Here is a 27,389-nt window from a genome sequence, read left to right as displayed (position 1 = left end):
CACTTTTTGATTTCCTGGAACATTGAATGTGATGGGAAGTTTAATCTCACTGGGGTGGTGTTTTTTAAGGAACTACCACTGCTGGAACGAAGCCTGGATGACGAGGCCTGATCTTCCCATTGGGTTTGGAGGTTGGCAAGTCGTGGACAGCACCCCACAGGAAAACAGTGACGGTAAAAACAGCATCCTCCCTCAGGGAAATGGATGTACTGCCTATCTTTATTTTGCTTTTATGATTGCATCTGATGTGTGGGGAACACTCCCTCCCAGTGGGAAGCAGCGTCAGAAGTGTGCTTCCTGGGCACATGTACAGGGTTGACTACCTGCCAGTGAGGTTTAACTTCATTTCACTGGTCGTCTTTACTCTGATCATTTTGTGACTTCTAGGGGGAAAAAAGCATAAAACTTAACATATATAACTCATCAACTCTTGCTTTGATAAGCAGTTTTGAAGACAAGAGAAAAAGTATCTGGGTGAGCACTTTTGCTAGGCTATAGAATATACTTCAGCTCTGCCTGATAAACAGTGATAAGATAGAAGGCAGTGGTGAAAATAAAGAACTCAAAAAATAATTGCAGATCATCCTTTAAATTGTTGTTTTTCCAGACGCTGATTTCTTTTTAGGTTGAGTGATTTCTTTCAAAACTTGAGTATGTAGGTACTTATCTTCTAACGTGTGTGCTAAGTAGTGGCAGCTATGACCCCCCCGCTTCCCACCGAATTTTTATAAAATCACACACATCATAAGGCCCCATTTCTCCTTAGCATGATGATAAAAATCAGTGGTCTAGGACATGACTTTTATCTCCCCAGGTGTTGATATAAGATATTGATGTGTGCATACATATATACACAAAAACATTCATTACATACTCATAAGGGAACGCCAGTACAATACTGGATTTTAAGAGAGAAATTTCAACACTTTCTGGTGTTCCGGATTATATATCATGACAAGATAGCTGGGTGACTAATGGCAGCTAATCTCTTATTAACAAGAGATAGCTGGTTAAAATTCAAAGGACTTTGTAAAGGTCAGCGTGGGCCTACTGACTTCCTGACTGCACGTGGTCCACGTGTGTGGCTAATATCCAGATTCTCCAGTTAAACTCGACGTGTGTCCCTAATGTCCAAACACACACAAAAAAAGTGAAAACAAACCAACAACAACACAAATACTGAGGACAGATCACTGTTTCCAACATTCCAGATACGAGTTATAAAAATATAAGCCCTATGTAAGCCAGCGGCTGGGCACCAACACACTTGAGTCTGTTTGTAGTTGGAAGAGTAGATGCAGAAATAATGTTGCCCTATATTCTTTTCGTGGCTTCAAATTTTGGTTCGCAGAGTCATTTCCAACAATTCCCTCTTGATCACACACGTGGGTCATTCACCCGCTCCGGCCATGGAAAGCACTGGTGTGCCCTCAGTGACGAAGTGGAGGAACATTTGTCTCTACAGAGCCACCTCAGGGCTATGACCCAGATCAGCTCTGTATCTGGACAGACCTGAGGATGGCAAGCTCATGCTCTCCCTCCTCTGTGTGATACAGGGATGTATCGGTGTGGCCCGGCCTCTGTTCAAGCCATTAAGCACGGCAATGTTTGCTTCCAGTTTGACGCACCCTTCGTTTTTGCAGAGGTAAGTGGAAAGCTGGGGAAAAGAGCTGCTTTCCTTCCCAACCTCTTAACACATCAAAAAATAAGGTACTGGGCTGTTACTTCTAAATTTCCCAGGTACATAGTGTATGCTTCATGTTTACAAAGTTAACTAGACACCATTCCAACCCCCAGGCGCTGCATGCTAAATGCAGTTCTTACTTAAACATTTTTCTCTCCTTGACGTTTTGAGATTTTTCTGCCGGAAAGCAATTGCTTTACTAACCTTAGCTTAGTTCTCTGTACCCATGAAGTAGGTATCAACTGCTCCCAAGAAATTAAGTGACTAAATGAATCACTCAACAAAAAATTGGTGGAGACGGTCCATGAATTGAAATGGCAGAGTGTACTTCTTCACCCTGAGACTAGCCCAGCAGTTCACGTGAAACAACATCCAAACACACCCCAACTACGGTCTTAGTCTGGGAACTCCAATCCATTTCCTGCCATTCCAGGCCATCCTCCATCAGTGGAGACAGAGAGTACAGCTGCTAGAATACGGAGGGGAGACGAGGGTCTGGAACACCGCACACAAAAGTGTGGATAGGGACGGTTTGGGAAAGGGTCTGAGATTCTGCAAGAGCTGGATGGAGGTTGGAAGCAGAGAGGGCGGTTCAAGGGTGCTCCAAAGAGAGCTCAGAAAGTCAAATTAAATGTAAGAGACATCAGGTGAAGGAGAAGGCCAGGAGGCTGCTGAAGGTAGCAGAGGTTTATGAGAGGCGGAGAGGCAGGACTGACCTAGAGTATAATTTCACGAATGAACGCAATGAAATAATGCCTACTGCTATGTAATCACTTTACCTACCATCTGATGCTCTTAGCAACCCTTTAAAATGGATGTTATAATTCTTCCCATTTTACAGAAAAGAAAAATGAGGCAAAGAGTGGTTAAATAAGCTTTCCACCATCATCTAACCAACAAAGAGTAGTGCTAAGATTTAAAGCCAGGCAGGCACCTGGGCTCATGCCAGTAAACACCACTTTCTGCTACTATTCTAGAATGAGTAAATGTCTATTATCACTATGTGCCAGGCACTGTGGGAATTCAGAAGCCTGCGTCCTTAAGTAACTTGATTCTTGATGAGGATGGTGGTACGTAAACACAGCAACATTTAAATAACAATAACGCAAGGGATGCTACGTAACTAAATGCCAGACGAGCGATGTAGGTGATAAATGACTTGCGTTTAAGTTCATTGAGAAATATGAGCTAGGCACTGAGGCAGGACAACAAAGGCCACAAGACCCTGTCTAGGGAGAGTGACCTGGGAACAGACACAAGGACAGCGATATGGTAGCCACAGTACGAGGAGTGGAGTATTAAGGGAGCCCATGGAAGGAGGGTCAGGGATGCCCCCTGGAGAGGGTAGAGCCTGAAGCAAGTCTGGAGGGATGATTAGTAATTATTCCGGCAACGGGGGTAAGAAAGAAGCCAGAGGAAGGAAAGAATTTTACACAGAGGAGAAAACTTGAGCCTCCGAATGGTATGTGCAGACAATTAAAAACTATACAGGCTCATGAAAAGTGATGTGTTGGGAGGCATCAAATGATGACAGCTGAAGGAACTAGACATGGGACCTTGTGTCCTGAGAAACGGGCACCTCGTCCTGTAAACGAGAGGCTCCCCACGGGGACGGGACGGGATCCTGTGCAGAACGACCTTGAAGGGAAGGGCTCAGGCGGGGGACACGGGATGGCTGGGACGTTACTCCACGCCCAAACCAGACAAACAGGCGGCGACAGGGGGGGAAGGAGGGGGCAGGCCTGGGAAATGTTTCGGAAATCAGCAAAAGCGGAAATGTGAATTACACAAAAGGAACAGTGTCTCTTCTACTGTTCCTACCATTACAGTTTCTAGAAGCCTTGGGAGAACAGGCAGACTGTATTTGGAATTTCACCCTCTCGACTTCATTTTGAGATTTAAAGATTTCTCCAATCCTCCCCAGCTGCTGTCTGATCATTTCTGATGCTACGAGCACTTCTGAATGGGAAATCGCTCTAAAACTCGCCAGGCCTTGTTTCCGTATTTTTATTACGCTTTGTTGCTGCAAAGGGCAGAGCAGCAACCTCCCTCCAAGAGCGAATTGCCCGAGAGCTCTTAATGCGAACGCTTTCTGCTGTTATTAAATATAGATCGGGGTGTTGTGAATGTCATCGGGACTCTCAGGTTATAATTACTCCTCTCTCACCCACTGCAGACTTGTCTGACAGCGTGTAGGATTGCTGCTTTGGCACGGGCTGAGCTTCAGGGCTGAGCCATTTATAAGAGATGCTCCAACTGCTGAAAAGTGCGTGAGGACTCTTTTCTCAAGGGTCCTAAAGTAGGACTCCATGGGGCGCGTCGGATTTAACTTTAACGAGAGTCTCTGTGACTCAGGTCCTAGACAGCATGCTTCCTCCCTTTCCCGCCTCCTTGCTGCCTAAGCTTGCCTCTCCCTAACCCCAGCCACGTCAGCCGGAAAGTGCCTTTTCTTGCCTCTCGGCAGACTGACTTTCTTGATCACTCCTTACTCATTTCCGGGCCAGATCAAGCATCATGTTCATTGACTTCTTTTGGTTTTCTCAGGGCTTTTTTAGCGAAAGCAGAACCCCAAATAAGAGAGGTATGCATGAAAAGCATCCTACCTCTGCCTTCCCCTCTTCTCCTCCGTTTTGGAAATCTACCCTTCCCATTTCTAGATTTCTTCCAGGGATGGAAGCTTACTTCTCTACCCCCTCTCCCTTCTCATGCCCGCAGCCCTGCGGTGAGTTTCTTGGTTCTGGAGGCTGTTCGGCCTGTCCTCCCTGACTCCTGGGGGCCTGGGGCTCCTAAAGAGAGCAGAGCGGTTCTCAGTGTCGGGGCTACTTTCCCAGTTCCCACGCAATTCCCATGTTCACTAAGCATTCAGGAGCTGCTGCTTCTCTTCTGTCTTAGCTTCTTCTAGTTGTGTCTGTTGACCCCTTCACGCCATCCCACTCAAACACACACACACACGCACACATACACACACGTGCACGCTTTCCCTCCCTGGCCCCGAGCTAATTTTCACGGCAGCAGTGACAGGCTCCGCGGGGCCGCAGTCACCACCCCATTGCTCCAGAAGCCACTCCTTCCCTTGCTCTGGGCCAGCAGTTCCCTGTACACTGACTGTGCAACTGCTTCCCGGCACATTCTTCGTTCTCAATTCAAGGTTGTTTATTTTGCTACCACTTATTAGATGTAGCCCATTTTTTGGCATCCCCTAGTCTGATCTAAAATAATTCACCCATTCGTTCAAATAACCTATGAAACTTTGGAATCATCTTGGCTTCTCTTCTTAACCTTCCTCAGGCATCTTGCCGGAAATATAATACCTTCCAATAAGATCACAGATCCAACCACGCCAATGATCTCCATCATTACCCTCTGAGCTCTGAACAGCACTGAGATCTGGGACGTCTGCCCCTAAATCATCTGCTTCCTCCTCGCTTGCCCCTTTCCTCTTTATTCTCCACAAACCAGCCAGAAGTATCCTTCATAATGTAAATAGAAACATGTCACTCCCCTGCCCCAAACCTTCTAATGGATTCCCATCACTTTTACAATACGCTGAAGCATAAATCATTATGAGATTCTGTGTGATCTGGACCCTGGCTTCCCCTCCACCCCCCCATCCCTTGCTCATTTCCTTCCAGCCATACTGAGCTTCTTGCTCTTTTGTCAGAGTCTTTGCACACACTGTTCCTTTGGCTATGACAGCTCCCCCCCATCCTGCACCCCACTTCGCATGTCCTGTTCCCCTCCCTGCATCCAGATCTCTGTTCAGCTCACCTCCTCAAAGAGACCTTCACTCACACCACCTCCCACCTGAAACATCACCACCTGCCCTGTGGTCTCTGTCCTTCTACTCTGACTTAGTGTTATTATTTCTCTCCTTGCTAGAACGTAAGTTCCACGCAGGTAGGCTCTGTCGGGTTCTCGTCGCTGAAAGCAGGGTCTGGCACATGGCAGCCGCCAGTAAATACATGAATGAATAGAGCAAGCAAAAGCGTGTGCATAGTACACTGCTGAGAGCAGTAACCCAGAGAGACAGGGGGCACATGGCACCCTCAAGTGCCGGCAGTCCTGGCGGGAGATGAGGCCCACGTACGCAGCAGCAGGGGGCACACACAGGAGTGTGGCCGCGTAGCCAGCCCCTGCGGGCTGAAGGAACGGCAGGCACGGGGTGGACGTCTGGCAGTTGTGCCAGGAAGGCTCCAGAACCAGGTGGGCATCCGCTGCCTTCCTTCAGAAGCCCTGGAAGGAGCACCGCCTTCTCAGCACCGCCTACAGGGCGGTTACTTCCACCTGGGGTCAAATGAAGAGAGCAAACGCTGTCCTGGGTCCTGAAAACCAGAGCGTCCATCCTGAGAGGTGAGAAGTGTAGCTTCTGCCAGCAGTGGACACACGTTTACATTCCTTGGGCAACAAGCAGAAGTTTGCAGAGAGGCCCCTCTAGCCTGAGGACCCAGCCCACCTTTGCTGAGCCCCAGGGGCCCTGAAACATCCAAACATGCTCTCGTACCAGAGTCTTTACACATACTGTTCCTCCTGGTAAGAAAGCTCTCCCCCTACTGTCCACCCCACTTTGGAAGTGCCTGTGTCTGACCAAGAAGCAAGGGGTGGTGGGGCTGAGAATAGCCATATTTCACGTTGGGTTGCCCAGGTTCTGCGTGACCAGAGCCCTTTCAAATGTATGGGTAAGACTAGATGGTCCCGAAGACTCCTTTCCACTCAAAAGAAATTAAACATAGGACTTTCACAGGTGTTGCTGATCTACTTGCCAGCCTTGCAAGGGAGGTATAATTAAACCCAGGCTCAGAGATATTCAGTAACTTGCCCAAAGTCACGTAGCCTAGGTCCGGTATTTCTTCCACTTATGACTGTTCTACCATAGAGATCCAGCTGGTCTTGCATACACCTTCTAAGCCCCTCGGTGATTCTAATGTGCAGTCAGGATGGAGAACCACCACGCTAGCGGCTGCAACCGAAAAGAAAGCTTGCGGATGTCACTGGGAAAGGATCCTTTCCCTAAACCCTCACGCCCAACATACATATGCAAAAGCCGTTTCATGTGTGTGTTTCTCCTTTCCTTTCCTCACAAGGGACAGTGTAGTGGGCTGGCCTGAGATTTTAGCCTACATAAGTTTCCTAAGCTATGCTCAAGGGGAGACAAGGATTTATCCACTTTCATGTTTAGCCTTGTCTCCCTGGAAAACTGAAAGCTGCTCTAAGAGTTGTTTGTTAAGAGGATATTTGTCTTCATTGTGGCTACAATTTGCAAGTGAGGAGGGAGCTGTCCGGGCCTGCATGGTCTCCTCCAGAGGGAAGGCTGCAATTCTCAGGAAGCTCATTTAAAGTTTCCTTGAACTTCTTTTCCAAAATGAGAAATATTCTTTAGGTGTCTGCTCTGCCCTCTCTCGTCCTGATTCCTGGTTTCGCATTTCGGCCTTTCACATCACGTGCCCGTCGCCACCAAGCCCTGGATACTCTGCTGAGGGGCAGGGCCAGCGTCGTCACCCCTCAGAAACCCGAGGCAGCATGGAACCACCCGGGCCCCGGGCCTGGAAGCAGCTCCTCACCACGTGCTGCCGTGGTCCTGTGGGCTGATGCGGGAGAGGCAGTGAGCTGTGAAACTCCAGGGAACGTGTACGGGTCACCCCGGGTGAAGGTCAGGGCATGTGCTATGACCACCCAAGGTGAAGGTCAGGGCATGTGCCATGACCACCCAAGGTGAAGGTCAGGGCATGTGCCATGACCACCCAGGGTGAAGGTCAGGGCATGTGCCATGACCACCCAGGGTGAAGGTCAGGGCATGTGCCATGACCACCCAGGGTGAAGGTCAGGGCATGTGCCATGACCACCCAGGGTGAAGGTCAGGGCATGTGCCATGACCACCCAGGGTGAAGGTCAGGGCATGTGCCATGACCACCCAGGGTGAAGGTCAGGGCATGTGCCATGACCACCCAGGGTGAAGGTCAGGGCATGTGCCATGACCACCCAGGGTGAAGGTCAGGGCATGTGCCATGACCACCCAGGGTGAAGGTCAGGGCATGTGCCATGACCACCCAGGGTGAAGGTCAGGACATGTGCTATGACCACCCAAGGTGAAGGTCAGGGCATGTGCAATGGGCATGCCCCTGCCCATGTTTGTACTTCTTCTCCACCACCTCCCAGCCATGTGACCACAAACACTCTGCTGACTCTCTGACTCTTGGTGCCTTGCCTATAAAACAGGGATAATAGTACATACCTCACAGGATTGTCGTTGTGGGGTTTAAGTTAAATCATTTAAAAATGTCCCTGAAACATTATGGGTCAATAAATATTGACTACTTCCTTTCTCCTTAATGGAGATCAGACTTCACATAAATTCAGAACATTTTGTGAGAAAGTAGAGAAAAGTTGCTCTCTTAAACCTCATCTTTAAAAGCTAGGGATCTATCATCAAGTTTTCCCCTTACCTAGTAATGACCATTACATTTTTACTCAATTTTGATGTTTACAAACCTCTGTGAGAATCATGCTCACATAGATTCTATCTTGCTCAGTCCTAAGGTGTTCCTATGAAACTGGTAGAACAAGTGTAATTATTTTCATTTTATAGAAGCAGGAACGGAGGTTCAGAGAGGACAAGGTAACTTTCTAAAAGTACACGCCCAAGATCAGAGCCCGTGTTCCCTGCAGCTAATCCCGTGCGTCTCTCAAATACCTTCCCCAGAACCTTTGAAGCTGCAGTCCCTCTGCCTATCACAGCCTTTCTTCTCTCCATTTACTTGCTTTGATTATTTTAAGCTTTAATGGGGTAAAATTGATATTTAAAATGCATACATTTAACGTATACATCTTGATGGATTTGGACCTATGCATCTACCTGGAGAAAAATCTCCCAGGAGCCACCCAGCAGACTTTCTCTTCTTCCTGGAAGTAGGTCACGCCATCACTGTCAGCTTAAAGAAGTCTGAGAAGGAGAGTAACAGACAGGGTACTTTCTGCTTTGCCTTAGGAGGTAGAATTTGCCAGCAAGAAAGAAAGAAAGAAAGAAATGGTTGGCACTTAAATGACTTAGCGCGATGAATAATGCTGTCTCCAGGGATCCTACATGGCTGCACTATTGAGAGTTAGAGATTTTGGTGACAGGAACATTGGATGCTGGCTAATGGTTTCCTCTCCTGTTTTTAGGTCAACAGTGATCTTGTTTACATTACAGCTAAGAAAGATGGCACTCACGTGGTTGAAACCCTTGATACCACCCACATTGGGAAATTAATCGTGACCAAGCAAGTTGGAGGAGATGGCATAAAAGATATTACTGATACCTACAAATTCCAAGAAGGTAAGTTACTGCAATCGAATGAAGATTGCTCTGCCCAAGTTTGCTCAGCACTTTCGTCGTTATGGTCACTGTCACCACGAAGACATGTGTTCCGGAGAAGGCGTGGCCATTTGCAGCATTTGGAAGTTAGGAGAGAACTGGAGTGAGTACACATCACACCCACGGTTTCTCGTGTCATTGTAGTTTTATTTGTTTGTTTGCTTTGAGCGGAATTCTGCTTCACATGGCTTTTGAAATAATTGCTTTAAAGTCACATCTATTTTAACAGAATATAGAATGTGTTCTTGTTCATAAAAGTATGAAAGAATCTTAATTTCCAATAATCCTATTAGAAAACATTACATAACTAATGTACTTTTAGTTCAATAATGAAATTTAAATACCTGTTCACATTTGTTTAGCACCTTAAAAACTATTTTCACGTGCATTGTTCCCTTGACATATCGTGGAAATCCCCTGAGGTAGAGAATACAACATTAATAGGACACTGCAGTCTCACTTATTCAGGCCAATTAGAATGAAGGCCCGTTTCAATCATAAAATAATGTTAAGGTGGTTTATGTTAACTCTTCGCGTGTGGAATGTTTGAAATGGAGCGGTTGAGTTCAGTCCCGCCTCCATCGTACTGAGTGCCTGTTCTATGCCTGGAGTTGCGTTTGGTGCTGGGATCCCCACGGTGAGAAGAACCCAGTTTCTGGGCAAGTGATAGGTTCATTCTGCTGAGGGCTTTGAAAACAAAGAAGAGGGGTAGTCAGTCCAACCAGGAGATTCAGAAAAACAAAGCCCGATAAGAGAAGTCACAGACCACAGCTAAAGGAAGCTGGACCAGGGTTTCCAGGAGATGAGAATATGACAAGGCCATGGGGTGTGAATCAGCCGGTGTGTTTAGGGTCCTGCAGACATTACTAAAGCATTCAGCTCATTAAGTGCCCAGAGGCTGGAGTCAAATCTCCCCAAGGTCAGTAGTGGGCAGGAGGTGCAGGGCCTTGGGTGTCTTCGTGGGGACGTGGAATATATGTTACAAGTGATTCACCGACAGAGCTTCTTAGGAATGGCAAATGCCATTTTAGTAAATGGATAAAAATGAAGAGTCATTTGCATATACCTAAATATTCATCAGTATTCCTGAAATGCTGAGTGCAGAATTTGTTTTAAATATTTTAGATCCTCTGTCTTCCTGCTCTTATTTACAAAAGCAATTTGCACTATAAAGAGAAAGTGTGCTGAATCGAGAAATTCAGGATTTGTGCCATCTGAGCCCGTGAATTTTTGCTGTACTCCTGAAACAGATAGTTCTTCTCTTCTGTAGGTTATCACTGCACAACCTAGATACAAAAGATGTTTTTTTTCTTTTGGGCTTTTTTCTAAAAAGAGAGTTTTTAAAAACATAAGCGTGGGCTTCCCTGGTGGTGCAGTGGTTAAGAATCCGCCTGCCAATGCAGGGGACACGGGTTCGAGCCCTGGTCCGGAAGGATCCCACATGCCGTGGAGCAACTGGGCCCGTGTGCTACAACTACTGACCCCATGTTCCACAACTACTGAAGCCCGCACGCGTAGATCTCGTGCTTCGCAATGGGAGAAGCCGCCGCAATGAGAAGCCTGCGCACCGCAAAGAAGACCCAACGCAGACAAAAATAAAATAAATAAATAACTAAATTTATTAAAAAAAACAAAACAAAACATGAGCACAATAAAACAAAACAAACGAGCCATGCCCTCTTGTGATAGAGTGACAGGCAAAAAGATTTGGAAAGGAAAAAAGAGTCCATATAGGAATGAAAGGAACCGGCTGTAACACCCACGCATTTAATCATTCATCCTTTCAACTACTTGCTGTTAACCACCCGCCAGATTCCAGACACTGTCGGGATGGAGACACACACAGCCCTGCCTTCCCATCTATAGTAGCTAGAGAGACGGGCAGGAAGCTGTGTGGTGGGTGCCTGGGACAGGGGTGGTTGGACAGATGCTCAGGGATCCTGGAGGACCTTAGCTGTGGGCTCCCTGAGTCTGAAGGACGAACAGGGAAACACGGGGATGACTCTTTCCCCAGGGAACGAGTTCTCCAGGAAAAGGCAGCAGGACAGGGACCGTGGATAAACTCTCCCAGTGTGGAAGAGTCCTGAGCAGACCGTGTCTAGAACAAGAGCTGAGCCGTCCTCTAGGAAGCCGTCCAAGTGACCAGCTATGTTGTTTAAACTGCTCAGCAGGATGCCCTGAGCGGTCTGCCACGGAGGTGGTGGTGAAGACCAGATCGGGGTCAGACGTCAGTCCACGAAAGAGGAGTCAGGAGCTTGGCCAAGGGAGAACCCCAGATTAAAACAAATAAAATGTGCCAGCTCTGAATGGGGAAGACAGCTGAGGTCCAGGCCTCCAAGGTCTGGCAAGAAGGCAAGGCTCAGAGGAGTGGAAAGTGTGGGGGGCTGGTCCAAGCAGAAGAGCCCCTAAAATCCGCATAGATAGTTTAAGAGACATCCCATCCTGCTCCTGGGCTGGAGTCTGATTCCAGGTGGATCGTTAGCTTCTCAATCAAGGATGGCATGTGGGTTTCATATCCTAACATTGGGAATGATGGAGTGAGTGCCGTTTAAGAAGGAAGCAGATCCTGCTCCCGTATGCGGTGGGAAAGAGTGAGTGGTTATCTATCTCCCCCAAGGGCATCTAGGAGAGACTGCCAGCATCTGGGCCCGTGCATTTGCCACCCTGATCCTCATGATTGAATCTCTTGTATAATTTCTCTACAAATGCTGAGTGTGGCCACTGACCTGTGGTGGGAGTGAAAACATAGAAAAAAATATTACCAGATTTAGGCATTTACTATTTTAATTGACTAGACTGTGGAAAGATCATTTTTCACTTCGATGAACTAAAGCTTAATGCTAATTTTATACCCTTCTTTAAAATATAAGATGAAGAAACTATAAAATTTGGAAAACCAGAATTTTTAGAACTTCTCCTGCGGCGACGTCTTCTTCTGTGATGGTGTCTGGGTCCCGTTTCCTCTTCGCTCCATCAGTTATACGTTCTGTCACTTGTATTTTCATCTCTCCTTCTCTATTAGCTCCTTCCCATGACCATGTCAACTGTGTTAAGAAAATTTACAAAACTCTTTTTCAACAATAAAGTCCCCTGCAAACATGGTCCCTCCTTTCTTCTCTTTGCCTGCACAGCTGCCCGCACCCAACATCCTTTTCCTTTTCCTTTTATTTCTCACCCACTGTGCCCTGAGTTCTGCCACCTGCTCATCCTTGAAGCCCTTCTCCTCCAGGTTGCCAAGACATCTGATCACCACGTAGAATAAACATTTTGCAGATTTCAGCTTTTGCCTGAAACCTCCTGCATTTTTTTTTTTTAAGAAATTCACGTTCTTTTATTTATTTATTTATGACTGTGTTGGGTCTTCGTTTCTGTGCGAGGGCTTTCTCTAGTTGCGGTGAGCAGGGGCCACTCTTCATCGCGGTGCGCGGGCCTCTCACTATCGCGGCCTCTCTTGTTGCGGAGCACAGGCTCCAGACGCGCAGGCTCAGTAATTGTGGCTCACGGGCCTAGTTGCTCCGCGGCATGTGGGATCCTCCCAGACCAGGGCTCGAACCCGTGTCCCCTGTATTGGCAGGCAGACTCTCAACCACTGCGCCACCAGGGAAGCCCCCTCCTGCATTTTTTGATGTTATTGCTCGCTCACAACTCTTGAAATTCTCTCTTCTTTTTTTAATTAAAAAATTTTTTAAATTTTTTTAAATTTATTTTTTATTCAAGTATAGTTGCTGTACAATATTATATAAGTTACAGGTGTACAATATAGTGATTCATAATTTTTCAAGGTTGTGCTCCATTCATAGTTACTATAAAATATTGGCTATATTCCCCATGTTGTACAATATATCCTTGTAGCTTATTTTATACCTAATAGTTTGTACCTCTTAATCCTCTACCCTCCTATTGCCCCTCCCACACCTTCCCAATGGTAGGCACTAGTTTGCTCTCTATATCTGTGAGTCTGCTTCTTTTTTGTTCTATTCGCTAGTTTTTTAGATTCCACATATGAGTGATATCAGACAGTATTTGTCTTTCTCTGTCTGACATATTTGCCTTAGCATAATGTCCCCCAAATCCATCCACGGTGCTGCAAATGGCAACATTTTCATTCTTTTTTATGGCTGCGTAATATTCCATTGTGTATACATACCACATCTTCCTTATCCATTCGTCTGTTGATTGGACACTTAGGTTGCTTTGACGTTCTCTCTTCTCTTTGTTCCTATGATACAGCTTTCTCCTGGTTCCATCCCAACCTACCTGAGTCGTTTTTCCATCTTCTTCTGCAACTCAGAGCTCCCCTTTCTTTGCCCCCCTCAGAATGTTTCTTCCTTCTAGGCTTTGTTCCTACCCAGTAGCTGGTGTTAACATGCACACACATACTGATTCTCCCAAGTCTGTCTCCAACCTAGACTTCACTTTTAAGCCCCACATTCACCTAAATGTCCCATAGGAACCTGAAACTGAACCTTCCCAAATGCCACCTTCTATCACTCCCTCCCCACCCCAGATCTATTTCTCCCGTGCTCCCTGCCCCAGGGAAGAGAACCATGATCCACCCAAACTTAGCATGTTGAGAATAAGTCAAGCAGCAAATCCTCTAAAAGTCCCCTTCGAAATAGTTCAAAGGGTGAACTCCATCTCCACGGCCCCTCCCTGAGAATCAAATGGTGCTGGGCGTGGAAGCCCTTTAGCATAGTCCCTGATACGTAGTAAATGGCCAACAAAAGTTAGTTTCCACTATTGCTAGTAATTCTATTATTACTACCATGCTCCTACTATTAGCATGGACTCTGATTATTTTTCTCCTGGATAACTGCTATAGCTTCCCAATTCCACCTTCCCTCCTCACCCTCTTTCCCTCTGTTTAAGTCACTGCCTCCAAAGTGACATATTTAATGACATAAATCTCAACCTGTTGCCGCACTGCTTAAAAGCCCTCACTCGCTTCCATTGCCTGCAGGGTACTCCAGCCAGAGCTCGCCAAGCCTCTGCTAGTTGCCTTTTTGCCCCCTCGCGGCTCCTCCTAGCCATACCCACAAGCATCAAAATCAGCAGCCGCGTGAGCTGTGACAGTCCCTCCCCCCAGCCAGGCTCCCACTTGCCCCCATGCCTTTGCTCTCGCTCTGGAAGGAAAAACCCTCTGAGAAGCCTCGCCTGCCCCCAGGTGGTGTCAAATCTCTGCCCTGTGTTCCCCGCACCACACACAAACGCTTGACCCAGCGTCCGTGACGGATACGCGTGTGGTGATCCCTCTGCACTCGTCCCCTTAGACCCGGGTGGGAAGGGCTGCGCTTCTCATCTGAGCCTGGCACGGTGCCTGGACATCACAGGGGCACAACTAGCATGAGATGATCAAAGGAATGGTAGCTCAGGTGGCACTTGCACAGGTGAGCTTAACTGAACATCAGATGTCCTAAACCGGACTATTTCGTATCTATCATAAAGATGAAAGTTTTGTCCCTAGATGAAGGCAAAGTGCTTCTCCAAACCCCAGTCCTCCAGAGCCTCTGTGCCAGGCTGGGTTCCAGGTCCTGGGGACACAGAGCTTACTTTCTCCTGGGGGAAGTGATGTCACACAGCGACGAGTACTAGGAAAAGGAAAGAAAACCAGGTGATGTGTTAGTGAGAGACGAGAGGACCAGAGTAACGGAAGTCGGGGGGGACACTCTGAGAAGGTGACATTTGAGCTAAGACCTGAGCAATGAGAAGAGGCTTCATCAGACATAAAGGGGACTCTCATGACACCCAGTTAATGGAAGGGTGGTTTTGACCTTGGTCCTGGAGCCACAGAGGGGCCTCAGAAAATGTGATTTGGCTTTAGATCATTCTCTCGGCACCAAATTCATGGCCCTGCATTACGTGAGACATCAGAGCTCAGACCACAAGTGCAGAGAGCAGGGATTCCGTCGAGCTGGGGAAACCCTGCAGCTCCTGCCTCTTACCTGGGCCTGCGCTTCTTGGAAACCCCCGCCTGCCTCGCTGGCAGCTCCTGCTCACAGGGACAGGCTGGTCCCCAGAAGGAAGCTAGAGGTTCCTCCATCTACGACCCGCTGTGAAGTCCCTCCTAGCGTCCAGAAGCTTCCACCGCCCCTCCTCCACTCGGCCAGCTCAGCCTCTCCCCACGAGGCACCTCTCTGACCATGACCATGTTCCCGCTGCTGGTGTTCACCTCCCACATTTTGCCTAAATGCATGTTTGGTGCCTCTCCAAAGCCATGATCATTAATGCTCTCTTTCTTGGGGAGCTGTTTGCCAGATGCTTTCCGCTAAAATATTTCACTATGCTTTCCCTAACACCGCCACTCCTTCCCTTTAGTATTATCACCCTCTTGTCGACTGTGAAACATGTGCTCTAGCCAATGCTTGTCCTGGACCAGTTGCTTCTGGCACATTCTTGCAGTCTTGACAATCAGAGAAATTGTTAATACACACACAGAAATACACATTCATTTGTTCGCAACACCTGCTGGCATTTTCTCTGTCTTTGCAAAGTCCTAGTAGCTGCCAATTCTTATGCATGTCCTACCTGTAAACCACTTACCAACCCTACCACGTGTGCGTCCTTATTTACACACAAGGAAACCGATGGTAGTAATAGTCCCTGCCTTGCAGAGTCCTCCTGAGGATTAGATGAGACAGCGTACAATACGCACTTCCCGTGACACCCGTCACATAGTTAGCTCTCAGCGATACTTGTTAGCATTATTAATTGTCCTCTTCATTTTCATTGCAGTTTGTTATCAGTTAAGTGAGAGGCAACATCTTAAAAATTAATGTTACTACAAAAGCCAGCATTTTTATTTCGAAGTGATTCTTCTTTTGCTAGCCATTTGCATCACAAGCCAAGTGGGACAGATCCGAGTGGAAAGAGACACGTGGAAGATGGGTCTTGCCGGGCAGACCCACGAATGGGAGAAAACTCACATTGTAGAAGGTGAAAGGCAAGATGCAACTCTTCCAGCTACGTGGCTAGGACATTGGGAGGGAAGCCAACTAATCCCACAGTTTGAGAAGAGCTAGGTTTTGCCGGTTCTATCTGCTGAGCCTTGAAACAGTGACCCTGGAAAAACAACCCTTGGAGCATGCGCTGTAGTAACCCCTGCTCAGATAGGCCGAACCCGGCAGCCGGGCAGGTCCTAACTCTCTGGGAACTTGATTTTGCAGAATGTATAACATGGGATGAGGATGACGCCTGCCCCAGAGGGAAGCCTGAGGCTTACAGAGGCAGCCCCGCAAGCCCAGCAAGCAGTGCCCACAGCACACCGTTCATTAAGGTGACTTTCTCTCGGGTGGCTTGCATTGTCCTTATCTCTGCACCTTTCCTAGGTCAAGAAGAAGAGAGGCTGGCCCTAGAAACTGCCCTGATGTACGGGGCTAAAAAGCCCCTCAGCACAGAGGGCGTCGTCAAATCGAGGTCTGATGTCCACATGAATTTTGAAGTGGAGAATGCCGTGCTGGGAAGAGACTTCAAGGTCACCATCACCTTCCGTAACAGTGGCCCCACCCACTACACCATCACAGCCTATCTCTCGGGCAACATCACCTTCTACACCGGGGTCGCCAAGGCAGAATTCAAGAAAGAGACGTTTGATGTGACACTGGAGCCCTTGTCCTGTAAGTTAACGAGGGGTGGCTGTTCTCTCCAGGATGTGTCACCTGCTTCCTTGTCTGGCTCTGTGCTGACGCTCCCTAATAACTTCCTGTCAAAGTTAAAGCCCTGGCTCAGAGCCCAGGAGCAGGAACCACAGGGCAGGACCCACTTTTTCTAGAAAGGCCCCCACTTCCGTCTTCGTGACTCGTGCACAGACGTGAGCACTGACATTTTCAAAGCTTAGAGCCCCACGAGTCATGAACGTTAAATGTCACTGAACCCCTTGCTACTTACAGGGTGGCCCAAGGATCTGAAGCGTCAGGACCCACTGGGCGCTGGTCAGAAATGCAGACTCTCAGGCCCCGCCCCAGCCCCAGGCATTTTAACAAGATCCCAGGGGGACCGGTGTGCACAGGAAAGTTGGTGAAGCTTGTGTCTCAGAAAGCAGGCCCACTGGCGGTACCCCTCTCCCAACTTAGGAACAGCTTTGGGGGGCCGCCCAGCAGGAACGGTGTGTTTGGCTTTACCATTTAGGGGGCAGGGAGATCTAAGCTCCGCAGGGTGAGCTGTCTGATGTACAGGGTCAGGAGAGCCCATCCTTGGGAGAGGAGACTCGAGCCTCGGGACGTGTTGTCCAGGAACCTCTGGAGACTCTGCTCTCCCGGCCATCTCCCCGGGGGCCTCTCCCGTGCCTCGATCCCTCACCTCCCTTGCACACATGGCCTTCCAAAGCGTCTTCTTCACTATGAAAAATCCAGACTAGTTTAAGTAGGACTGGGATTGACAAGCCGCAGCTGGCACTGGGGATTGCAATTTCGACCCGTCTCATTCCCTGGGGTACCAGCGTTTGGCGTGCACAACAGCTGGTCACTCAACTGGCCAAATGAGCCAACCAGAAGAACCCGGTCTCCAGGCAGAGCACACGGAGTTAGAAAACAGAGCATGCTGAAAGGGTCAACATGGCAGGGCACCAGATCCGTTGACCTGACAGGTGACTCAGGAAAAGAAATGGAAAAAAAGGTATATGAATAATAATTTTTAAAACGCAGAGGCAGGCAAGACTATGATCCCGCCTGGGGTGGCCAAACCACACGTCTCATTTGTTTTCAGGCTTCCTGGATTCTGTGTCTGTCCCAAGCCACAGGAAGTACCTTTGGGAGGCTTCAGAAAGATGTTCCCAGAAAAATGAGAAACTATTCCTAAAAAATCCTAATTTCAAGAAACCTACTCAATCTTGAAGGAAGCAAATCCCCCTCGATTCAGTAGACTAGCCAACAATTAAGAAATCACCATGGTATTTGTTTTGGAAACTGGAAGATCTAGCACTTGGAAGAAAGATAATTCTTACAGAAATGCGTAGTCAGTATAAAGGACTCAAGAGAAAAAACAGTCATCACAGCTGTTTAGAACAGACAGACTCAGTGGATTTAGAGGGCCTGAACCTTGGAATGAGACAAATCTGGATTTTAGCTGTGACTGTGTCACCTACTAGTTGTGTGTCCCTAGGCAAATTACTTAAGTAATCTGAGCTCATCTGCACGTGGGAACAATACTACCCACATCTCTGGGTTGTTGATTCACCGCCCCCCTACACACACACACCTTTATTTAATGCCTACAAGTCCAGGTATTATTTTGTGCTGGTGACACAGCAATGAGTTGCTTCTTGATGGTCTCCTGGGGGGAAGATGGGGGATCCACAATAAACAATCAAACAAGTGAATATATATGGTTCTGCGTAGAATAGGAAAATACAAAGCAGGATAAGGAAGACAGGGAGTGCCAGGGGTGGGGGAGTGTGGTCAGGGAAAGCCCCTCTGATAGGGTGACATTTAACAGAAATCTGACAGAAGGGAAGGAGTGAGCTTTCCAGCCAGAAAAAAAAAAAATGTAAGTGCAAAGGCCCTGAGGCCAGAGCTCATGTGATGTGTTCAGTGAGCAGCAAGGAGACCAGAGTCAGGAGCAAAGGCATCCGGGGAGGCTGGTGGGTATAGACCAGGTAAAGACCTGGAGGCCCTTGTAAAGATTTTGGCTATGATTCCTAGTGAGCTGCAGAGCCGTAAGACGGTGTTGAGCAGAAATGTGCCCTGGTCTAACTTGGGTTCTGAAAGATCACTCCGCTGCTGTGCTGAGAACAGACTATAGGCGAAGTGGAATTGAAGCTTAGAGACTAGTTAGGACGCTGTTGCAGTAGTCCCGTGAGAGATGGTGGTGAAGGTGAGGGAGGTGGTGACAGCTACCAGATCCGGGTGTTTTCTGAAGGTAGGGCCCTCGGGATTGGTTGACAGGTTGGATGGGTGGCGTGAGAGAAGGGGGATATGGAGGAAACTAAATGTGATAATATATGCGGAAGGCTTCCCGCAAGTAGGCTCCCCATAAATGCTAACTTCCAACGTGTTTACACTTTGGGAAACTGAGACCAGAAAGGTGAGTTGACGTGTTCAAGGCCACACATAGCAATTAGAGGCAAAGCAGGTACCAGAAGCCACATCTCATTCAGGCAGGTACAGTGAGCCAGCTCTGTGCATTCTTGGGCCCTAAGTAGGCCCGCCCCTTACTTGTGCCCCGTTGCCTGGGGTCCAGCTGCCCTTCACTCCCCTGGACAAGGAACTATATGCCATCCTTTTCCCACCGCACTAGAGTCCCATCTCTCAATCTCCTTCCCATTCTCTCCATGATCCAATAAAAGCATGAGCTTACGTGAGTTAGCGGGCTAGAACGGCATGATATATTAGCCGTCTCAGTCATCGATCTAGGGACATCGAAGCCTGACTCCGTATCAACACAGCTCCCACGCACTCAGCCCACCCCAAGCCTTGTCCTGAATAACCTGAAGGGAGTTGAAGACTGTTTCTTGCTTTACCCTGCATGTATGTGGCACTAACTGCATGCAGTAAATTGCATATAGCAACCTAAAATAAATTGCAATATATGGCAAAAAGCCACAGGATTCTAGACATCGATCAAGCAGGTCAGGGTACAATCCTAGGAGAGTCTGTTGCAAAGAAAGTTTTCCAAGTAGAACGAGAAATGTATTTTTCCAGATTGATGATTAAAGGGAATGTGTAGGCTAGAATCAGCTGGGAAGATCTGAATAACTTAAACCTCCCATACCTTCAAAGGTGCTATCGTTTCCACTTGGCTATATTTAGTTTTCTTTGCTCTTTGGAAAAGAGATGAAGCAGCTCCTGTCTGTGTCCCCCCTGGCTTTCCCCAGACACCGTAAATGGTATTGGCAGGGTCCCAGCTCCACCACTCAGAGAATGAAAATCTCTTCTTCTTCTTCTTCTTGCCACGTTTAATAAACTTTATCTAGAACAATTTCTTGTGCAGTGGCAAAACACAGCACTTACATAATGTACTATTTCAGGAGCCCTGTTCTCTTGGGCTCAGAAACACAGCCCAGTTTCTTTAGTGCCAAGATTTAGAGAATGTTCTACCTCCGAGAATGAAGAGTCCCGAGGCTGATGGGATCAAGGCAACGAAAGCCTCTGTAAAGATGTCAGGCGCATCTCGCCAACCTAAACAGCCCAGTGGTCAAACACGGCCCTCTAGAAATAGCCAGAGGATGTCCATTTTTTTTAATTATTATTACCGGAGGCAGCTAGCGGCAAAATGCGTGTTCTTCAAGGCCTGTCACTTTGCCGCTCCATCTGGCCCCATCTGGCAAAGTGAAAACAGCCCCCATGTGCTCATCTGAGGTTGTCTCCAATTGAGGGACAGAGCCTTAGTCTTCTGGACAATTCACTGCTCGGGGAGCCATGGAGGAAGCAAGGTCCAGGCTCAGTCCCAAAGAAGGCAACATGAGTGGGTCACCCAAAAAGGCAGAATTCGAGGGTCAAGGTCAAGGCAAGGTCTTCGATTCCAAAGGCCAGCTCTAAGTGGAATGGGACTGCCCTAGAAGTAGGCCGAGTTGCTGACTGCTTGTCTAGGGCGGACCAGTACATTCTAATAACTCTGCATGGCCCGTGGCCAGCTCTCAGCCTGGGTACCGCGAGCTTTCAGACTGGACAGTTGTTACGGGGTCTGTCCCGTGTGTTGTGGGATGTTTAGCTGCATCCTTGGCCTCTACCCGATAGATGCCGGTAACAACCTCCAGTTGTGACAACCAAAAGCATCTCCAGACATTACTAAATATCCCTCGGGGGCAAAATTGCACCCCGTTGACAACCACTGGTCTAGGATGACCATCCTTTCCATTTTGCCATCAATTTCCATTTTGCCAGGAATTGAGTGCATTCTGGGGTGCAAGATTTTCAGTTTCAAAACGGAGGCCATCCTAAGCCCACCCAATTCTACCCTAACACCGCCCCATCTCCTGCTACAATCTCCTATCTCTGGGAGCCCCTCAAACTTGAATATGTACCATCTGAGCATTGTATTCAAATGCAGATCCTGATTCCCTAAGTGTGGGTGGAGTTAGAGAACAGGTGGCAGGCTCTTACAGGGCTGATCTGGGGGTGGGAAGGGTGGGTCCCCCTAGTGGTTGAGCCGTGCTTCTCAGCCCCGCTGCATGTAAGAGTCATCTGCAGAATTGTAAAACAAAGCCTGGGTCCCAGCCGCCAAGATTCTGATTGAATTGACCTGGGGTGGGATCCAACAGGGCAGGTTTTTAAATGTCCCTAAGTGATTGTGAGGTAAAGCCAAGACTGGGCGGTCACAGCACCTACTCATCCATGCAGAGACCTTGAGGCAGATGGTAGGCTCGGCCTGATGAGCTGTCGTCTGGGAGCCCAAAAGGCAGGAGGCCTCCCTGTGCCCTGGAGTTCACCCCACAGGGTCTTCCGTCCTGGGTCCTGGACGGCCGCTCGTGAGGGAGGGCTAAAACGAACCACCCTCTGCACTTGAAACTATCAACCTTGGGAATTGTTTCCTTCAATAACTTCCACCAGAAGGAGGAATCTTTGGCCAAAGGCAGACACTGAGCAGGGAAGCCACGGTGGAGACATTCGATTCCATGCAGGGGGGATGGAGGCGTGACCACACAACACTGGCGCCTGGCTCTGCCCAGGCCCGGGCTCGGCCTGCAGGAGAACTGCCCTTTGCCCTTAAGAATCCTGGGCTCTGGGAAATGAGAGTGAGAGAAATTGGGCAGTGCAGCCAAACAGAACCTCACGGCTGCGGTCAGAGACGCAAGACAGGATTCCCGTCCTCAGCCCGGATGGTGAGCAGAGTGGGGCCTGGACCGCTCCCCACCCTCCACCTGTCATCCTCACTGGCTCGTCCCCAGCACCTAAATGCTCACGTTGTCGGTGCCTTGAGATCACAGAGGTCTTTTAAGTTGCAAATAGCAGAAGGGGTGGGAGAGAGTTGCATGCCTACAGTGAAAACTGGTTTCAACCGCTTCTTTCTCTTAAATAGAAAAATCAAGGCAGATTGGTACAATACAAGCTGGAGAGAAAGTGTGGAGCAAAGGAATCAAGGAAAAGGTTTAGGTCGTTGACAGCTTTGCTCGAGCGTGGCCCCTGGCCTGCATGAGATGTTTCTTATCACAGGAGGGCACACGGCACAGTGGCCGTGGACGTCACTGCCCCACATCTGTCGCCTTGGGACTGTTTCTGCCTCAATCCAAGCAGCCACAGCTAAAACCCCTTGGTCCTTGATTTAAAACCTCTTTGTCACGTTGCATTTTACAAGAGCAAAAGCACTGTTGGGGAAAACTTGCCACGTTTTCTCTAGGAAGACTTTACTGAATGTGAAATTTCCAGCACATTCTTTACCCCAGAAGCCGGAGAGCTTCTTGTCCCTGATGGGCTCTGTGTTCCACTCGCCCTCACCTGTGTGTGCGGTGGAGACTGTGTTGTCGTGGAAAAGATGGGGCCCTCAGGGAAGGGTGAAGCAGCTCCTATCCCGGGTCCTGACATGGCCATGTTTGTTTTTCCTCCCGCCAGCCAAGAAAGAGGAGATGCTGATCCAAGCGGGCGAATACATGGGCCAGCTGCTGGAGCAGGCGTTCCTGCACTTCTTTGTCACAGCCCGTGTCAATGAGACCAAGGATATTCTGGCTAAGCAGAAGTCCATTGTGCTGACAATCCCCAAGGTCATCATCAAGGTCAGTTTTAGCATCTCAGATGAGGGAGAAAGGCAAGGTTGTTAGTGTTTAGGAATATGTGTGTGTGTGTGTGTGTGTGTGAAAGTGTGTCCTGCTCCAAAAAAAAAAAAAAAAAAAATAGGATCCTCCTGTTCTTTGAAAGAAGTAAACCACCCTATATACAGACATGCACATATAACACGTTTCTCTCCTCTCCAGATTTAAATATATAGATGTGGCTGCAGATATAAATATAACCTGGGGGTATAAACACGCTTGTGGAGGAAGACAGAGATGTGTAAAGGATACAGATACTTGGAACTCAGTGTCTCCAGAATAAAGTAGGTCAGGCATGGCATCGAACAGAAGCCGCCTGGATCCCCTCCCACCTGCGTTTTGGACTGTACTGTTGTCCATACAGTAGAATGCACAAACCGAAATGTCAGCGTGATGATCATGACTTGTCATGTGTGTATACGCCTGGCAACCACCAGCCAGAGGCAGACACAGAGGATTTGTAACATCCAACACCCCAGAAATCTCCCTCACGCCTTTTGCAGTCCATCACTCTCTCCTCCGTCACCGAGACAACCATTGCTCTGACCTCTATCAACGGAGGGCCTTTTTTGCCCGTCTGGCTAGTAGTTTTAACGTTGTCTCCCCATTTGCCGCAAGAACTCTCTGTCCAAATGGCTCAAAGGCACTTGGCAGTGGAGAGGTGAGCATGGGTGAAAGGGGAAGGCAAATATGGCAGCCTGTCTGCCCCCACTTCTCAGGACCACTGGCAGCGTCCGTAGCTACATCCCCAAGACACCTCCTGCCCTGGGAGCAGAAACCCAGGCCTCCATCAGGGTTCTTGGGGTGTGACATCTCATGTCAGCCTTATCCAGGGCTTGGAGACCTTTCCAAGTGACTGAGTGATTAGCACAGACCTGAAGGTGCATTCCTCTAAAGTGGTGGATAAATCAAAGTTTTAGAGGCACTCATATTTTAAAGCCTCTGGAGGTGGGGTGTTGCCAATGAACGGGCAGGGAGAGGTAGGTCTTGTGTCTCTTCTGAATCGTTTGCTGAGAATCACTTGTAAAGCTAATAATGTTGCGTAGCATTCAAACTGGCAGCCTTCACTGGGTCCAGTGCCGTGTGGACGGCCCTTGAGGGCTACCGTACGATGAGTCCCACCAGGCCGACATGTAGGGCCCCAGAGGAAGAGAACCCCAGGCCCTCCTTTTCTAGGAAGGCTTGAATCTTCACACCTCCTTGGTTCTTTCACCCCGGTCACCTGCTACAGGCCCATCGCAGCACCACCTACACAAGAGGCCTTAAGAGACAGCGTAGAAGTGAGGGGTGCAGGTCTGCAGGCAGAACAGGGAAGAATGCAGAACAGAGAAGTGGTACTGGGGTTCCTGCAGGGGAGCTGCCATTCCCCTGAGCATAAGGCGCTGGTGCCCTGACCGGGGCGGCCCGCCCACCCGCCACGTGGCAGCTGCCCTCGTGGCGGGCTCTCCTGGGACACACGCGGCGCCACGCAGGCCTCTCCGGGAGGCTGGGGGAGGCCTCCTTTCCCACTCCCATCAGGAGCTCCGCCTCGGAACCCTTCCTGCCAGAGGCAAGGCCCACACGCTCACCTAATTATGAACTGACAGCTTGTCCCCGTGAAGGGCTCAGCAGAGAGCTGTCCCCAGCTGGGAAGTGCTCCCACCCCAGCGTAAAATAGAATTTAATTGCCCCGCTGGCAATAAACTGGATGAATACAGGAAACTGATAACTTTCATCTTTTAGACCTCATTAACTGAAGGTTTATTGACTAGTCATCTTCCGAGTTTACTCAGCAGTTTAACTCCCCATGGGCAGAACCCAAATCCCTTCTCCCGCGGCTCAAGTGACCTGAACGGGGAGGGTGTACTTTACAATGAGTTGTGTGGGTTTTTTGTTTGGTTTTGTGTTGTTTTTCAATTTCCATAAGGGTGTCAAAAAGGCGGTTCTTAGAGGTAATGCATTTAGAGGGTAGGGCCGTTTGACCGGGACTCCAGCAGGAGAGAGATGGAAATTCTGGCCTCCGTTCAGGTCCAGGAGTGCTCAGGAAAGCAGGCGCATTCTCACAGAAGCGGTCGCTTAACCACTAACCTCATGAACTGCATTAGCCCCAAGGACAGACTAAATCCGAGGCGGGGCAGAGGTGTTTCTGGGTAAAGCCCCTCCTACCCTGAAAGCCACCCAGGTGTCCCTGAGCTGTGAGAGGCCCCAATTCCAGAAACTGGCTAATGCACTGGCGACCAGGATCCTAGTTAGTCTACTTGAGGCGTGGGGTACGGACCGCGGGTATCCAGACGGCAGGTATCCTGAAAGCGACTGCCCGGGGAGAGAGGAGACAGACAAAAGGAGGACCGGGGAAGGGAGGAGGGGTGGGGAGGAGAAAATAAATATACATTGAAACAAATGTTACCCAGGAGACCTCAGGGACGGGGAGTCAAATAAACTGCATAAACAGGAGTTGGAGAAGAAGCTAAATGCAGTGAAAGTACAAAAGCACCCTGGCTCAGAGGTCCAGACCACGTGGGACACATGTCCCCAGGTTCTAAGAAAACGCTAGAACCCTTGGTCTATCTCTTTGAGCCTGGGACAGGCCCACAGCTTACAGAACCTCCCAAGGTCACCATGATGAAGGCACAGGATGAGAGGGTGTGAGAGACAAGGGTCAGGAAGGCAGGATTCCCCCCCCACCCCGAGGCAGGAGGCGGGGTGAGACCGGCACACAGTGCTGGCAATGACAGTAGCTATGAGTACTGAGGTCTCTGCTGTTATGCTTCTCCTGTACTATCTTATTTAATCCTCATTTCCACCCTACGAGGTGGGCATTATTGTACCCATTTTACAGATGAGAAATCTGAGAGGCCCAGAGAGGGCAGTGCCCTGTAGCATGGTGGTCAAAACACAGGCCCTGGGACCAAACTGTCTGAACTCCAAGCCTGTTTCCTCAACACAGTAGCTGTGTAACCCTGGACGCATCACTTACTGTCTCTTAGCTCCTGTTCTCTCAGCTGTTTAACAGAGACGATGGCAAGTCTTACTTCATAGAGCTGTCGTGAGTGTAAAACGAACTAGTGGGTACCTAATGCCTCGCTCGCGGTCAACGCCGAGTATGTGTTGCTTGTTGGTATTGCCCTTGTTACTGCTTACAAGCCACTTGCCTGTGATCACCTGCCTGATAAGGGAGGGAAGGAAGCTTCTAACGCAGGTCTTACTGATTTGGAAGCTTGTACAGGTAACGACTCGGCTGTGTTGCTCTCACACTGGAACTTTCACCAGAATAGAAGATGGTGACTGCATTTACCGAACGGCCTGGTGTTTCCCGGGAGGAGAGATCACAGGAGTTGGAGTGGAGTGGGGTGTCAAGGATTAAGGCTGTAGAACCATAGGTGATCCTTGGTGAGCGGATAACATTCAGCCGGTAGAGATGGATGGAGGGACCACTCCAGACGCTAGGAAAAAAAAAACATAAGCGAGGGTGGGTGTGGGGAGCAGCTGGAAGCCGCCGCGGCGGGAGTGCAGGCTGGAAGCAGGTGACTAGTGAAGAGAGACCGAGCAAGGCAGCCTGGGGCCACTGTGAGGTGAGGCTACAAGGTTTGGATGAGAGCTTCCTAACTCATCTGTGGACAGGGGGGCTTCAGTGGAGATTCTAGAGCATGAATGTAACATCATGGCCAACTCTGACCTCCCAGGAGTCGGAACCTCTTGCCTTTCTCCCTTCTCTTCAAAGCCTTTGCCCAAAGCACTGTCTCCTGGGAGACCCAGCTCAGCCTTGGGGCTGGAGCTGCCTGAGGGCTAGTTTGCAGCTTTTCTTACCCAGCTCCCTTTCTAGAGCAAATAGACGCCAACCTGGACCACGATGGGGCCCACCTGTCTGGGTCCACATCACCGTCAACCAAAGCAGTTAGGCCAGTGGACACGTCCTTACATCCTAAGGACCCAGTCTTGCCCTTCATTCGTCCCCGTGAGCACAGATATCGAAAGTGGGTTAAATTGTGCTCCCAGTTGACTGTTCCCGGCACCCACCATGCATGAGTCACACAGTGTGATCCTCATGTGGAAAACGGCAGGGAGAGACAGTCATTAAACTTTAATGAGCACACATCTCTTTTCCCAGGCTATCAAAATATTTTGATGAGAAAAGTATATTTTATTAAAGTCAGACATAGAATTTGTCTCTGCCTTCCCACGTGTTGATTGTTGTTAAGAGGCTTTAAGTCAGGAAAAGATTCTTCGGCATTTTGATGTTTAAGGCACGGCTATTTGGGGGAGGGGATGGGGGCAACAGAGGGAATTCAGCTGGTCTGCCGGCTAGAGGCTGGTTTGCAGGAGTCGTGGTGCGTGACATGGGGGCAGCGTGCCGGTGGGTTCCTCCCGGTCTCGGGGAGCAGTGAAGCTTTCACAGTTTTCACGTCCTCACCCAAGTCAACTGGAGCAGGAACACCGGGGTGGGGGGAACCCTTACAGCCCCTTCTGTAGAGAAGCCCCCAGCACAGGGGCTTGGATGGCTGGACCAGGACATTCCGGGTTCCTAATTCTACCTGGGCTGCTGTGGGCTAATTCTTCAACATCTCAGATGTAGAATGGGTCCAGTAATATTGCTGACCTTGTTGGGTTGCTGGGAGGGCTAATAGAAATAATCCTCATAAAGAGCTTAACATGGTACCTCGATCACAGTACGTACGTGATGAAGACCAGCGTCTGTC

At 48.9% G+C, this 27,389-nt stretch overlaps 1 protein-coding gene across 1 annotated transcript in view; it reads left to right on the top strand.

The window, feature by feature from the left end:
* The window catches only part of F13A1 (coagulation factor XIII A chain), a 144,148-nt gene that overhangs the window by 100,717 nt on the left and 16,042 nt on the right, over nt 1–27,389 (top strand). Inside the window, exons 10-14 of the mRNA XM_059940631.1 lie at nt 70–173; nt 1,557–1,645; nt 8,843–8,996; nt 16,361–16,648; nt 22,517–22,677. Coding sequence (XP_059796614.1) covers nt 70–173; nt 1,557–1,645; nt 8,843–8,996; nt 16,361–16,648; nt 22,517–22,677 — 796 coding nt within the window. The remainder of the gene's footprint in view (nt 1–69; nt 174–1,556; nt 1,646–8,842; nt 8,997–16,360; nt 16,649–22,516; nt 22,678–27,389) is intronic.

Source organism: Balaenoptera ricei, chromosome 11, assembly GCF_028023285.1.
Source record: "Balaenoptera ricei isolate mBalRic1 chromosome 11, mBalRic1.hap2, whole genome shotgun sequence".
In the NCBI taxonomy this organism is placed as follows: domain Eukaryota; kingdom Metazoa; phylum Chordata; class Mammalia; order Artiodactyla; family Balaenopteridae; genus Balaenoptera; species Balaenoptera ricei.
The sequence above is the reverse complement of the archived record's forward strand: the minus strand, read 5'-3'. Positions and strand labels throughout refer to the sequence as shown.